Here is a 14,621-nt window from a genome sequence, read left to right on the forward strand (position 1 = left end):
TTCCCACAATTCGCTGCCCAAATCCGCGCAGCTACCATTTCCAGAATCAATCTTGGATTGCCGCACGGTTCTCAATCAATTTGCTCGCTCGGTTCTCCCATTTAATCATACTTAGATTCGGGTCAAAAGATGCCGCCCTTTGTGTGCGCATAAACACATTCATTAGGCCACGGGGCCGGGCCAATTAAACGGGACCCCACATGAGCCTGACCCGGGGCTTCAAAAATTCCACAGACGCCTCTTTTGGCCGGCAAAGGCCTAAATGACGCTAAACACTTTCCAGATCTGAACGGCAAAAGTTCATTAAATTAAATTAATAATAACTTTCAAAAACTGCAGAAAGTTTTCTTACCACGTAACACACATTTTACTTTTTGGGCAAGTTTTCACAACTTTTCAGCAAATGTTTTCCACTTTTTAAACATATTCTAAATATTTTGTGCTGACTTCTATGAGAAGAGATCTCTCTTCAAAGGCAACTTCTGATATTTCAAATCTGTTTTTTTTTTTCTCCTTCTAATTATAGATAAGACGAGGCGCAGGAAACATTTCCCTTGCCGCAGCGCTGACAGGAAGAAAACTGTTTTCGTATTCAATTCAATTCTTTGGCTGAGGCTGATGCTGAGATCGGGCGGTGCCTTCAGCAGGGCCAATTGCTCGAAAACGGAAGTAAAATATGCAACTCCCCCCAGCCCACCCCCCTTTGAGATGGCACTCGGAACTTCCGATTTGGCACACCCAGCGCACCACCCAGCCGCTCAGCACAGTAAACACTGGCCACTGGCGACTTCCGTTTTCGCTCGCAAATTAGTAACTGACCAATGCGAACAATTTTCATTGGAGCGAACCTGTAGGGGAGGGGGGGGGGGGATGGGTGGCTATCAGTTCTTGGAGTCAACTTCTGTGTGCTTGTGCAACTTCCGTGCAACGCGTTGCACTTGCTCCACTTGGCAAATTGGCGCGGCGGCAACTGCAAATTACGGCATCGGCCTGTAATTGTCAGTTCTCGGCTTGGCTCTTGGCTCTTGGCTCGGCAATTGGCAATTGGCATGCGTAATTGGCTAATTGAAATGAACGATTGAGTGATTGGGATTGAGGATTGCCACATCCGATGCGGACAACAAGCCAACAACAACAAGCACGACACCAGAAACAACAACAACAACAACAACAACAAACAATCATTAATCATTGAATTTCCCCAGCCAGGTGCTTCTCCAACCCAAATGCCCCTACGTTTTTCCTCTTTTTCTTTTCATTTTTATAAGCATCTTAACGCATTGCATGAACCCTGCCCTTGGGTGGTCTACCCCCCCCCCCCCTTTGTCATGCTGCTCGTGGGTGGACCACACAAGCGAACGAATGAGGGGCCAGTCACACACACGCACACGCTGGCCGCACATCAGCTTTTCCCAATAAATGCCAATTTCACAACAAAAACAAAAAAAAAAAAACTAAACAGCTTTTCCAGGGTGCTTGACTTGGACATACCCTAGATATATGCATATGTAAGTATATTAGATTTTACTTAAAATTAAAGCTATAAATCTTTCACCCATTTTCCGCCATGGGATAGATATATAAACATATATTTCCCTGTATTTTTATTTGACTTGCAATTCAAACTATGATTTTTCCACCCATTTTCCGCCAGGGAACCTAAGATTTCCACACCGAGCTGCACATGTTTCGCACAGGATTTGGACAAATATTTTTTGTAAGCAAATTGGAAGTCGCTCGATTAAAAGTCCTATCAAGTATATGTATATACTTATTGGATAGTTATTTTAAATTCTTCAAATTGTAATTTGAATTCGTTTAGCTCGATTTGCGGCACATAAGGGAAATGCTGGGTATGCAGCAAAATTCGATTGCGTGACGCAAGTCTTTCGGCTTTCTAGGATGTCCATCTGCACAATTGGAGCATACCTATTTACAACACATTTATATGGCTGCAGGGTATAACGAAATACCCAAAAAAAAAAAAGAAAAGAAAAGAAGCCGAAAAACTGGAGCAATTGGCGAAATTTGTCTGTGCGGGCATCGTTAGCGGCAACGCCGCAGCCAATGTTGGCCAGAAAATTGGCGCACCTGTTGCCGCATTATAACTATATTTATTGCTGTGATTATTATTAACATTATCATGGGGCATTATGTGAAACAGCAAAATGCTTGCCAAATCGTTAAATCGTAAAATCGTAGAATGGTGAAATAGAAATTGTTGCAGTCGCCGGACGGCAGCAGGAAATGGCCATTCTTGGGTCGACAATTACATCAACAAAATGTAAAAGTAAAAAACTGAAAATACAACAAAAAAAAAGAATTTCAAATGCCGCCGCTTTCACCTTTGCGCCCGGCGGCTGGCAGCCGGCGGCCAGCTCGGCTTTAGATATGCGCGTCGAGTCGAGTTTTCTTTCGGATATGCATGTAAATGGAAATGGGAATGGAAATGTCGAGCAGCGGCGCGAGCTAATTGAAAATTGAAAATGCCAGTAACAACAACACGGACACAGCACAAGTCAAATATCCGATTTGTATGTGGATTAGAATTCGAGGTTTGAGGTTTTTCGATTGTGCCTCAATTAGCGGCAAATTGGGCCAAAGTGAGCCATCAAATTGCGGCAGGCAACATTTCAAGGCGGAAGCGGAACAAGCAAATGTATTCTGAATTCGACCAGGATATACCTAAACTGCTTCGGGCTTCGTTCCATACAGAATTATATAGAAATCCATTTTTCAGCATTTTGTATGCTTCTGCTAATAGGAAATAACTTTGTGAAATATGCCAGCCATAATACAAAAGCCAATCAAAAAGTGAAATATTCTCGTTCTGCAACGTTCATTTTCCCGTCTACTTGAGTGTATTTTGCCAAGTCAAGTTTAATGTGTGAAGTGAATTTCTCACAAAGATCTTTGAAAATGCAGAAGAAGTCCATAAAATTGCACAGAATTCTCAAACATGCAGCTACATGCAATATACTCGTAAAAATCTACTGAACATTGCAGTCCAGTCCAGACAAATGTTGTGCAATTTATAATTCAAATGCGCTGAACTTTGCCGAAACTAAATTCATGCTTATTCGCTTACGGGTTGTGTTGATTTTGCGGCCGATCTTCTCATTAGCCAGACAAAGTATGTTTTTATTGAGCGACAAGCAATCAAAAATAACCATAACACAGCATGCTGGACGGCATTTGGATTTTCACAGCGACAGCGACAACGACAGCGACAGCGACTAATTAAAACATTAATTGTGAATGCGACGAACCAATTCCAAATGGAACAACAGCAACATTTACTCATTTGGCTACCGTTTTCACTAATAAAGACGCGCATTTCCCCCCCCCCCCCCCCCCCTTTTTTAGTGCCCTAGCGGGGCTCACAAACAAAAGACTTAAGACACGAACGCAAACTTGTTGCCCCCGCTGCAAAAGCAGGAGACGGTAGGCGAGGGGCGCGGCTCTAGTGAAACGGTAACAGTTTTAAAAGGTTCATTGAACACTGGACAACTGTGGACAACTTTCGAATAGCCTAACACGATGTTGTTTTTTGTTGTTGTTTTTGTTGTTTTTATGTTGTCTTTTGGGTGCCACAATTACAGCAGAAACATTGCGGGCGCTTGCCGCATACGAAATGCGACAGAGTCCTCACAGTTTGGCCATGAAAACTGTGCGCAATGCTCTTCATGTTGATCACAGTGCCAGTTCGTAGGCTTGTTAAGCAACAACAAAAATTAAGTACTGTGTGCTGCAATCGGGTGTGCACGACTAGCAGATGCTCTGGGCACAGAGCTGAGAGAGCCCACAGAAAGCAACATGCCTTAAAATCGATATTTATCGATTTTATAAAGACAAAAGTTTAAATTTGCAATTTAAAGTCCCTCGTTGTTTTGCTTATAAGTAAATTATTTAGAGGCATATATTCGCACCAAGTCAGTATACCCCTTCTGCACTTTAACCAGAAAAGCACGTAAAAAAATATAATCAAATAAATGACGTCCAACTACGCTGAGCAACAACAACAATAACAACAACAACAACAAACTACATATGCATAAATTTAAATAAATTGTCTGAGTGCATGTGTGTGTGTGTGTCTGTGTGTGTGTTGATTAAACATGCATTTGTTAAATTAAGCATGGCCAAGACGCAGTCGCTGTCTCGAATCCAATTGCAACCCCCGAAGAGCAGCTCTGCTCGAGTCGCAGCCATAAGACAGGAAGACCAAAGGAGTTAGTCGCAAGACGACGAATTATTCCCAGGCAGCGCCCTCAGCCGTAACGCAACGCAGTCCACTCACCTGCCTATACCCTGTACTTATGCGGGAATGGATCAAATGGCCGACAGGCTACTTTGAAGCTATCAAAGAGTTTGAGTTCATATATATGTATAGCTGGTCAACGGACAAGGCTAAGCTGAAAGAGATGTCTGTTAAGACGAGCCCGAAGCAGGGTAGTTTCTGCTACCCTGTAAGAGCTTAAAGACTTTCAGACGCTTAAAGCAGCTCAGCTGCTACTTCTCCGTTTACAGGGTATCTTTTTAGCGTGCTTTGCTCGGCTTGGCCTCTGCATTTGCACTTGCGGTCAGAGAATTTCGGCATCAGCTTTTGGCAGCTTGGCACCTGCCTCACCTGAATATGGCAGTGGCAGTTGCAGCTGCCGTTTGCCTTGGGGCACGCACACGCTGCCCCGAATTACTGCATTTGGCAATGCCCAGCCGAAATCCGTATACGAATGCAATCAAATGATATCAAGTAGATCATAATTTGTGCCCTGTCCCCAGCGAACGATATCAAATTCATGTTGGCTGCCAGCCAAGCGGAAAGCCAAACTAAACGCTCTGCAACAAGTGGCTAGCAGGTCCGTCCGTCTGTCTGTCTAGCCGTTTGTTTGGCTTATCGTGTGAACTAATCTAAGCCTGGTTCCAAGACGCACACACACACAGCTCAGATACACTCTCAGCTACAGATACAGAAAGACAGATGCAGATACAGATACATTTACGGATACATTCACAGATGCAGCTACAGATACTACTTGGGCGCTGGGCCAGAGCTGTGAAATGATGTGCGATGTCTATGAGCATAATACACTCTACTCATTTTTCTTTTCAGCCCCTCACATCCCCTGCCCGCCCCATCCCTCCTCTGATATCATGCAGCGAACGTCTTGGACTGATTGTTGACCGTCTACGACTGAAATTGAAGCCAAAGAAAATGATGGCTCTACTTGTTGTTGTTGTTTTTATTGTTGTTGATGTTGTTGTTGTTGCTACTTTATTACACCACAAGCCCAAGAAGTTTTCGTAGTCCGGGGCTGGGTTTTGCTGCTATTTTTTTTTTTTTTTTTGTTGTTTTGTCGTCAAGGGCCTCGCTGCCGTTGCAGTCGACTGCCTCCGGTCTGCGTCGACTATGGCAAAAGAAACACATTAAAAGCATATCAAGTGAAATCATCATCAGACTGTTCTCAGCGTTTGTCAGTTGCCAAGTTGCCAAGTTGCCCGTTGCCCGTTGCCCGTTGCCAAGTTGCCGGTTGCAACAGTTGCCGGTTGCAGCGGAAGCGGCAGCCCCAAAACTGTTGCTAATAGTTGGTCTAACGCTTTTGATACCATACAGCCATATATTTAATTCAATTATTTAATTAAATTATTCGCCTTACAGGGCATTGCCAGCACGTGCACTCTCTAGTTGGGCACAGATATCATTTAATTATTGAATTAAGTTATTTGCCTTACAGGGTATTGCCAGCACATACAATTAATTGATAATGTATTGCAGTCATAATGAAACTGGCTACAGGGTATCAGTCAAGCTCAAATTGTGGCTCAAGGCGTCGCAGAACAAAATGTGTCCTATTACAGAGTATCGCATAAGTCACTCTCTTTTTGTTGCCGAACCGAGATCTTCAACACTTTCCAGATTTGTGTCATGTCAACAAACAATCAATGCTAACAACAACAACAACAAAACAACAACAACGATGCGTATGTCAAATCTGAAGCTGCGACTGACAGCTGTCAGCCAGGTGTGTGGCAAAAGGGCGGGGGAGGGGCGACAGGTAAAGACTTGGGCTTGGTGGCCGAGCTCCAGCTACAGACAGCTGAAATCTCGCCCCGATTTGTGGCCACAATTTGATTGCCATTGTCTGTTGTTGCTGTTGTTGTTGTTGTTGTTGTTGTTGCGACACGCCCAGAAAAGCCAAATAGGAGCACAAACAATTATGAGGTTATGTTAGCTTTGGCCGCACCTCGCGCAGGCGCAGGCGCACAGCTAGCTAAGCTCTAAATAAACCCAACCCAAACATAATACCCCCCCCACTACGCCCCTTAGCAGCTACTAGGCATGCGCGGCAATTAAATGACCAAGTTGTACGAGGTATCTATCAATTGGTCAATTGGTAGGCCAAAGTAGAAAAACGAGCATAAAACTCGCTTGGGAATGGTTTCGGTTTCGTGATTTACCCTGAACTAATTTTTATGTCCAATCTGACAATGAGTCATGCCCCCGAACTAAGTATCGAGTATCGAGATTTTTGCCACACAATTCTAAATTTAGACATCGAATTGGGATATAAATCGAGAACTTTCAATTTGTTCCATAGTTGGAACTGGCCCGAACCGACTTGCATTTGGGATGGAGCTCAAAAATGTTTTATTTGAGTTTAATAATGTGGTATTCAAATATGTTCAAGGCAATGTAGAAATCATTGATTATATATATAAGTATATCTTTTTATTCATATATCTATCTAAAGTTATATTTTTTCTATCTATATATCTATCTATCTATATATCTATATATTTACATATTTATATATATATCTATACATCTGTATATCTCAGACTTTGCTCTCCTAATTTTCGAGCAAAAATTAAGTCCAAAAATCAATTTTTAACACAAGAAGATATCGATAAAATTTACATGAGCGTTCTTCTTGGGACTTAATAATATATTAATAAGAATCTATCATTATAATTGTTATTATTAATATTAATATTATCAATATTCATTTTATTTGATTATTATAGTGCAGCTTTTTTTTTTCACACAGAAAAATTAGCTTTGAACGAGAAAAGAAGCTTTGCAACTTTCATTACGTACTCTTCTTGGCTTATCAAATATAAGTAGGAATAGAGCCAAGTTTTTTCAAGTCTGGTTAACTTTTTAGAGCTCTCGAGTACTCGTTCTCGTTCCCCACTCAGCTGAGCTGCAGCCGAGGCGACGTCCCATTTCTTGTCGCTCGAGACTAATTGTTGTATTAATTGCATTTGCATTATTTGCGGGCCATTGTTGAGCGAGGGGGAAACAATCGTTAGAATCATAAATATACAAATTTATGCTTATTATGGGGCCGTCGTGGAAGCCAACACAAATTTATGCAACTGGGTGGCACTTTTTCTAGATTACCTCTGCCTCTGTCCCCCCCCCCCACCCGGACCCTGTCCGTGGGCCAACCTTTCGCTTTCCCCCATGCAAATGGCAGAGTGGCCCCCTTTCTGGCCGACGAGGCCAGAACATGCAAGCGTTAGATATTTGTATACCAGGCAATTGGCTCTGAGAAAAGGCCGTCTCTGCCTTGGCCTTGCCGCGACTCGGCCCAGAGCTCCAAAGTGGCATGGGGGCGCTTTATAAGGCGCCTCTGGCTCGCCCACATCAGTTGCTGTGACTCAGCGATTGCCTACAAATTAACACGATTCCAAATTGAAGGCTGCCCCGGCAAACCAAATGCCATTTGAGGCCATCATCAAATCAGCCCAAAAGCCAAAATCACAAACAGAAATAATAACAAATTTATAATACCAAAAAAAAAAAACTGTGTGAAATTGTTGAGAATTCACAAGTGCACACATATTGTTTGTATATATAGAGATGTTTACACATATATATTTCTGCAGCTTGCAAATTATAGTTTCGAGCGTTTATTTTAAGTGTATTCTCAGCTGTTGTGCGAATATTGTTCCACATAATTATGGCCCACATAAACAAAATTCAAGTTCAGCTTTCAGCGAAGTTTGTCATTGAGCAAATTTTATGCACAATTCTTGGATGGCTTTCATTAATTTAAAAGTGTTTTATTTGTTATTGGCGGACTCACCTGAACGGCGCAGTTGAGAAAGCAGTTGTTCTGGCCAGGTCCATTGAGCAGGCCCTTCGAGGAGGGCTCCAGCGTGGGCGAGGTGAGATTATTGGGCGCGCGCAGCAGCTCCAGCAGGCGATTGCGTTCCGCCCCGTTTTGAATGGCGCCGGCAGCCAACGGTTTCGGTGGCGTTACATAGTGGACGGACGTGGCGGCAGCGGCAGCGGCAGCCGTGGACTGCCGGTACATGGGCGTGGCCATTGGACAGCGCAAGTCTCTCACAGGCGCACAATTTCAGGCTGCGGCTGGGGCTGGCATGGCTGCAAGTAGGGGAAAGAAAGGTTAATACAATCAGAATATGACAACTTAATGTGACGACGCCCGCACCTCCGCTTCGCTCGAGCTCCCGACTAGGGGATACCCTGAACCCTCTTCTTCCAACATCAAATGCATATATATATTCTATTTTAGAAGCAACATATCATGTTTCGTGACTCTAGCTCTTATTATTTACCAAAATTGCCCAAAAAAACAAGCTCGATCCGCGCAGGCACTAGGAGCACCTACATCTAAAATTTCAAGTCTATAGCTCTTATACGTTCTGAGATACAATATACCCTTATACCCCTTTTTTAATGGGTTCAGGGTATATATATAAAAAAAAAAAAAAAAAAAAAAAAACAACCTGAGTCGTGACGGCTGCCGCGTCGCTGGCAATTAGCCGCAACTTCGGCGACTTCTCTGAGAATTCCCGCAGCCAAGCTAATAATAATAATAAGCACAGCGCCATCTTCATTGCCATCTCTGTGCCCCAGACCAAGCCAGACCGGACCAAACGGCGAGTTCTTCGAGTGAAAGTTCCCGCATTTTGGAATGCTCAGCGCGTGCAGAAACTATGTGGGCCAACGGCTAAACGACTGGCCGAACGGAAACATTGCCCACTTCTGATTATGCAATGCATTCGCATTCAGTCGATTCGCTCGCAATTCATTCATTAACGAGTCGATGGCAACTGCGACGGCGACGGCGACGGCGACGGCGACTCCAAGTTTAGCTGCATATAACGAAAGACTTAGGCAACGAACTTGATTCGAATCGTACTCTCAGCGCGAGCTCACTTCAAAAGTGAGCATTGAGTATTGAGTATTATAACTGGACTGATTAATATCAACATTGAGACTTTATTTGAAGATTACAATGCGTATTCACATATATCTTATTATATTATATTATATCTTATATATCTTAAATAACCCCCACTTTAACTTAAACTTCTTATTTGTTACACATTCCAAAAGGCATAGCGCCTCGCTCCAATGAGAGTATTTAGATACCGAACTTGACTTGACTTGAAAGGAGATCCGTTCCTAGACGCTGCCCTCACTAAACTGCAAACTATCAAAACTTGCTTAAAAAAACTCCAACGAGAAATCTCTGATGGTCATATCCTATCCTCGACAAGAATTCTTTTGTATTTTATAAGACAATAGATATGTAATATTTATTTTCGCCTTAGTGCTGTTGTTGCCTTGTTTCAAGGCTAGGTTTTTCTTATTTATAAAGAATCTCTTTGAATTGATTTGAACGTATTTTTGGCCAAAATGCTAAGAGATGTGCGTTTAATGGCCATGCTAATTGTTAAATGACTGCCACCGTGCTAATTGCCACATGCTACCAGAGCGGGCGCAGAGAGTTCCAGCTCGACCACAAAAAATTAACATAATTCCAAGGTGGACGCACCTGTTGGTCGCCAGTGAAGAGCGCTTCGTTTGCATATTAATCGAGCTTTGTCAGTTGCAGCATGATGCGGCATGACTGCAACGGGGACTGCAACTGGGACTGGGACTGGGACTGGGACTTGGGCAGGCATTTCGATTGCTGTTGCGTGAAATGCAACAATTTGTGGCAGGCAATTTGAAGCTTGCCACAAACTGTTGACCGTCGCTCGGCGTTCGTCGAGCAATCAACATTCAACGCACTTCGCCCGTCAATTCCAATATGAACTAGCATTAGCCGCAGCACGCTCAATCACATATATAAATTTATTTGATTAAAATTAAAATTCTTCATAAATTACCGCGAGCTGCGGACACAAGCTCAAAATTGGGCTTAGCAGCGGGCCTGGGCTCGACAGGGTCCACAGCATCGGTTCACGCAATGCAAATGGCGGCCGGACAAAACTTGTTGCCGCAGTCGCTTTCTTTTTACAAGCGTCTTATTTATTATTTTAAACTATGTCCACTTGTCTTCTCTTTTTTTTGCTGTTGTTGTTGTGGCTGTTGCAACAGGCGTGAGAAAGCCGCAGCACTGCCCCCTACCAGCACCTTAACTGAAATCAATCAATGTGTCATGATATTCAATATATACCATTTACATGTATTTATATACAAGACGCATTGACAATGCTTCGATTCATGGTTCGAACCCGCTTCCTACCCTTGGGCTCGCTTTGATTTGGGATGCCATTCGATTGTTTTCTATACCCGTGCAGAGGGTATTACAATTCTGTCTACAGTTGTGTAACGCATGGAAGAAGACATCTTCATAGAGTATATATATTCTTGAACAGTATCAACAGTCCGAGTCGATATAGCCAAGTCCTTACGTCTGTTCGTTCGGCTGGATCGGGCCCCCATAGCATATAGCTGCCATAGGACAGATCGGTCGAAGAAGAAAAACTTTTTCCCTTATCTAAATATCTTAACCATACTCGGCATTTAATTATTTTCCCCGTGCTTCTTTATTACGGGCAAAATATTATGAAAATTTTCGGTGTGCCCTTTTAACTCGTTTAACATTTAAGTTGATTTAAGTTTTAATTCATAGTCAAAAATAAAATGTGGTTAATCGGATTGCAGACTAACATATGCAGCACGGCCAAATGCGCTTAAGATTAAATAGTTTTGAATACCCTGCATTAATGTATAGAAAATAAAGAGGGTATTATCTAGCTAAATTTATAGAGGAATATGTTTATAAATATAGCACATTATGGATGAGTATTATGAAGCAGAGGCTCTGGCTCCATCTGCCTCTTGCGCCAGATAGAAGGAAAGCTAAAGCTGACAGTTGGCTCTGCGTTGTTGTTGTTGCTTCTGCTGTTGTTGTTGTTGCTGTTGTTGTTGTTGTTGCTTCTGTTGTTGTTGAGTGGTCATCAACTGGGCAGAAGTCACGCAACAAATTTTGCGACAATTACATAAAACAGATGAACATTCTGTGACGAGTGCGCGAAGAGCAGCTACAAGAAAACCAAAAAATACAAAAAAAAGGGGGCCGACTAACAGATGCCCTGTACACATGTTGTGCATGACCTCTGCACTTCTGCTTTCCCCTATAAAAAAAAGGTGCTTCCAAAATACTTCTATGTTCTTCACTCGCTGTGAAGTTTTCTATTATTATAGAAGGCATTAAAATGCTTGCATGTATCAAATATGCAAGGTAAATATTCCTCAACTGTATCTGTATCTCCTAAATACCCTAGATGCCTAGCCAAGCTGAGATTTAGACGTGATAGATGATCATTTTTATTCTTATACTCCCCGAGTTCCACACAGCCGTCGCTTGTTATCCGTAAAAGGAATATATATGCTTTATGTACTCTATGTGTTACATAGTTCGTGATAAAGTTAAAATATCCATGCATAAGAAAACAAAAGACAAAGACAAAGACCAAGTCACAAAGCCCACGGATTGCTGACCAAATTGTTGGCCAGTTAATAAGTTGTTGTTGTTGGATTGCGATGCTGGCGCCAGCATTTCCATTAGCTGGGCCAAAAAACGTGACATAATGCAAAACAAAAGCTGAACAGTTCGTAAAAAGGGGCAAGCCCAAAGATAATGCGCCCAGCTCTATTCGAGTAGAACTCAAATGAGCGCTTGGTTATGACTGCAGCTCGAACGAGTGGACAACATGTGCTATGAATACAACTAAGTGCATGCAGAGATGATTCAACGTTCTTGAAATTGTGTTCGTGGGCTAGTTTAGTCTAGACCTAGTCCACTGATTGTAACCTAACCTAGCTAACGGTTAAGCTCACATATCAGGCGCATAGTTTGCGTGGAATATGCTAAAGAACAAAACATTAATTTACACAAGAATTTATTTTTCACACAATCTTTGGTAGCTATCCCCCCCAGGATAGGCCTCGAACTCGTTGGTAATACTTATAAACTAAAGATATTTTTATATATATACTATTCATGAAGCTACTTGACAAGTTTGGTGTCTGTAGCTTTCGTAATTTACGAGATTTGCTCAAAAAATATCAGTTTTTATCGATTTTTGAGTTATCGATTATCGGAAAGAAACTCGTTTTGCGTAAGCACCAGGTGGATCTACATTCCAAATTTCAAGTGGGTTTAGGGTATAAAAAACAACACGAATTGAAAATTTAAGTTTTCTACACTCTGAGAAGCAATTATGCTTTTTGTGCTTCATCATTGACAAATTGTTTGAGGAATCGCTTGATCTTCACGTTAACGTTTGACATTGGGCCAGACAATCAATTATCAGTACTTGGATGTTAATAATATTATTATCATTGTTGTTGATGTTTTTGTTGTTGTTGTTGTTGTTGTTGCATTTGCTTGTAAACATTCCTGTGAATAGTGCATGTTAATGGAATGAGTTGCACTTGTTGTCGACTTTCTTCCTGCTGCTAGCTGCAACATGTGCTGCACGCATCTCATGACTCTCGGCTGGCAATTACAATAGCTCAATCAGTGTTCCCCCCCCTTCTCGACACGCCTGCAATTGCATAGCTCTGGCGTAAGTATGCCAAGAATGTTGAGCACCTGTTGGCATAATTTCTGGCTCAGCTCGAGCTGCCAGCAAACGAGTTGCCAGCTACAGCAACAACAACAACAACAACAACAACGTTGTCGGCGACCCTGAAATCAATGCAATTCTCGACTCTGTAGCACAGTGTAATCGTGTGTGTATGCTTTTGTTTAACGTCGCCGCTTGGCCTGAGCTCGCCTCGAGATTGGGCCAACTGCTGTGCTTTGCTGCAATTGACCACCTGTTCGCGTTGTTGTCGTGCATCCAATTGAATCGAATGTGCCCACGGGCCCACGTGCCTCGTACCTTCGGATTCTCTTCCTAATTTGACAATTTAACGGGCCTGCATACAGCTGGGGCGGTTGTTGTCGCTGCCCACGCGGCAGCTCGGCTCAGGCGCCCACGCGGTTCCAACTGCTGTTGGCCCGGTCATAGTTGACAGCGAAGACCTCAACAGTCCAGCAACAACAACAACAACAAAAACAAAAACAACAACAACAACAACAACAACAACAACAACAAGTTGGCATGTTCTTGTCGGAGCATGCCCGACCAGGAGTTACTTATTTACTAATTTACGCTTAGATTTAAATATATTTGCCATGTTTTCATGCGAGAGGTACTTTTCTAAGCCCAAATATTAAAATTTATATTTAATATATAATATTTAAGTAATTAACCATCATTTTCCATTCCATCTTTACACATATTAATATTAAAGTGGAAAAATAATAAATATTAAAACGATTTCTATTAAATTCAAATACTTTTACCTCTTTTAAAAAATGTTTGGTATTTAATGGATTTTGAAAAAAAAATCGTGATGATTTGGAAGGTCATATCTGTCTGTCGTTTTAAAACGTCATATCTCCGCCCGGAGGTCATATCTGCGCGGGGAGTTATGTCGTTTTAAAACGTCATATCTCCCCGCGGAGATATGACGTTTTAAAACGACATAACTCCGCGCGGAGATATGACCTTCCAAATCATCACGATTTTTGTCAAAATCGGGGTCGGTTCAAAAATTAAAACTTTTTTGATTCTTTTTTTTTAATATCTCGGGTAAATATCGTCTGATTTTGGAATGTTATACATTCGTACATTCGTACGGATCCCTACTATCAAATGGCATTCAAAGAAATCCAAAATCGATGGCTTTGAAAAAGTTGTTGACCAAAAAACGATTCGTTTGTAAAGTCAACCTTTTTTGAAGATTTTTTGTAATATCTCGGCCACATAATGTCCGATTTTGTTATTTTATACCATTTTCGACTCGTAATAATCAGATCTATCGATTGGCATAAAAAATATTAATATCATCATCATATCATCACGATTTTTGTCAAAACCGGGGTCGGTTCGAAAATCAAAACTTTTTGATGCTTTTTTTTTTTTTAACCGACCCCGTAAATGAGAATTTACTCAAAATATAAAAAAGAAAAGCATGCATCAAAAAAGGTTTGATTTTCGAACCGACCTGGATTTTAAAAAAAATCGTGATGATTTGGAAGGTAATATCTCCGCGCGGAGATACGACGTTTTAAAACGACATAACTCCCCGCGCAGATATGACCTTCCAAATATCACGCTTTTTGTGAAAATCAGGGTCGGTTCGAAAATCAAAACTTTTTTGATTATTTTTTTTAATATATCGGGTAAATATCGTCTGATTTTGGAATGTTATACCTTTTTACATTCGTACGGATCTCTACTATCAAATGGCATTCAAAGAAATCCAAAATCGATGGGTTAAAAAAAGTTGTTAA

The 14,621-nt window shown here is 41.8% G+C and overlaps 1 protein-coding gene across 1 annotated transcript in view; it reads right to left on the reverse strand.

The window, feature by feature from the left end:
* ec (ubiquitin specific peptidase echinus) overlaps positions 1-14,621 on the reverse strand; it is a 78,289-nt gene that overhangs the window by 37,403 nt on the left and 26,265 nt on the right. The window contains exon 2 of the mRNA XM_032440386.2: positions 8,094-8,395. Within this exon, the coding sequence (XP_032296277.1) occupies positions 8,094-8,336 (243 nt within the window). The 5' untranslated portion in view covers positions 8,337-8,395. The remainder of the gene's footprint in view (positions 1-8,093; positions 8,396-14,621) is intronic.

The sequence above is a fragment of the Drosophila virilis genome, chromosome X, assembly GCF_030788295.1.
Source record: "Drosophila virilis strain 15010-1051.87 chromosome X, Dvir_AGI_RSII-ME, whole genome shotgun sequence".
Classification (NCBI taxonomy): domain Eukaryota; kingdom Metazoa; phylum Arthropoda; class Insecta; order Diptera; family Drosophilidae; genus Drosophila; species Drosophila virilis.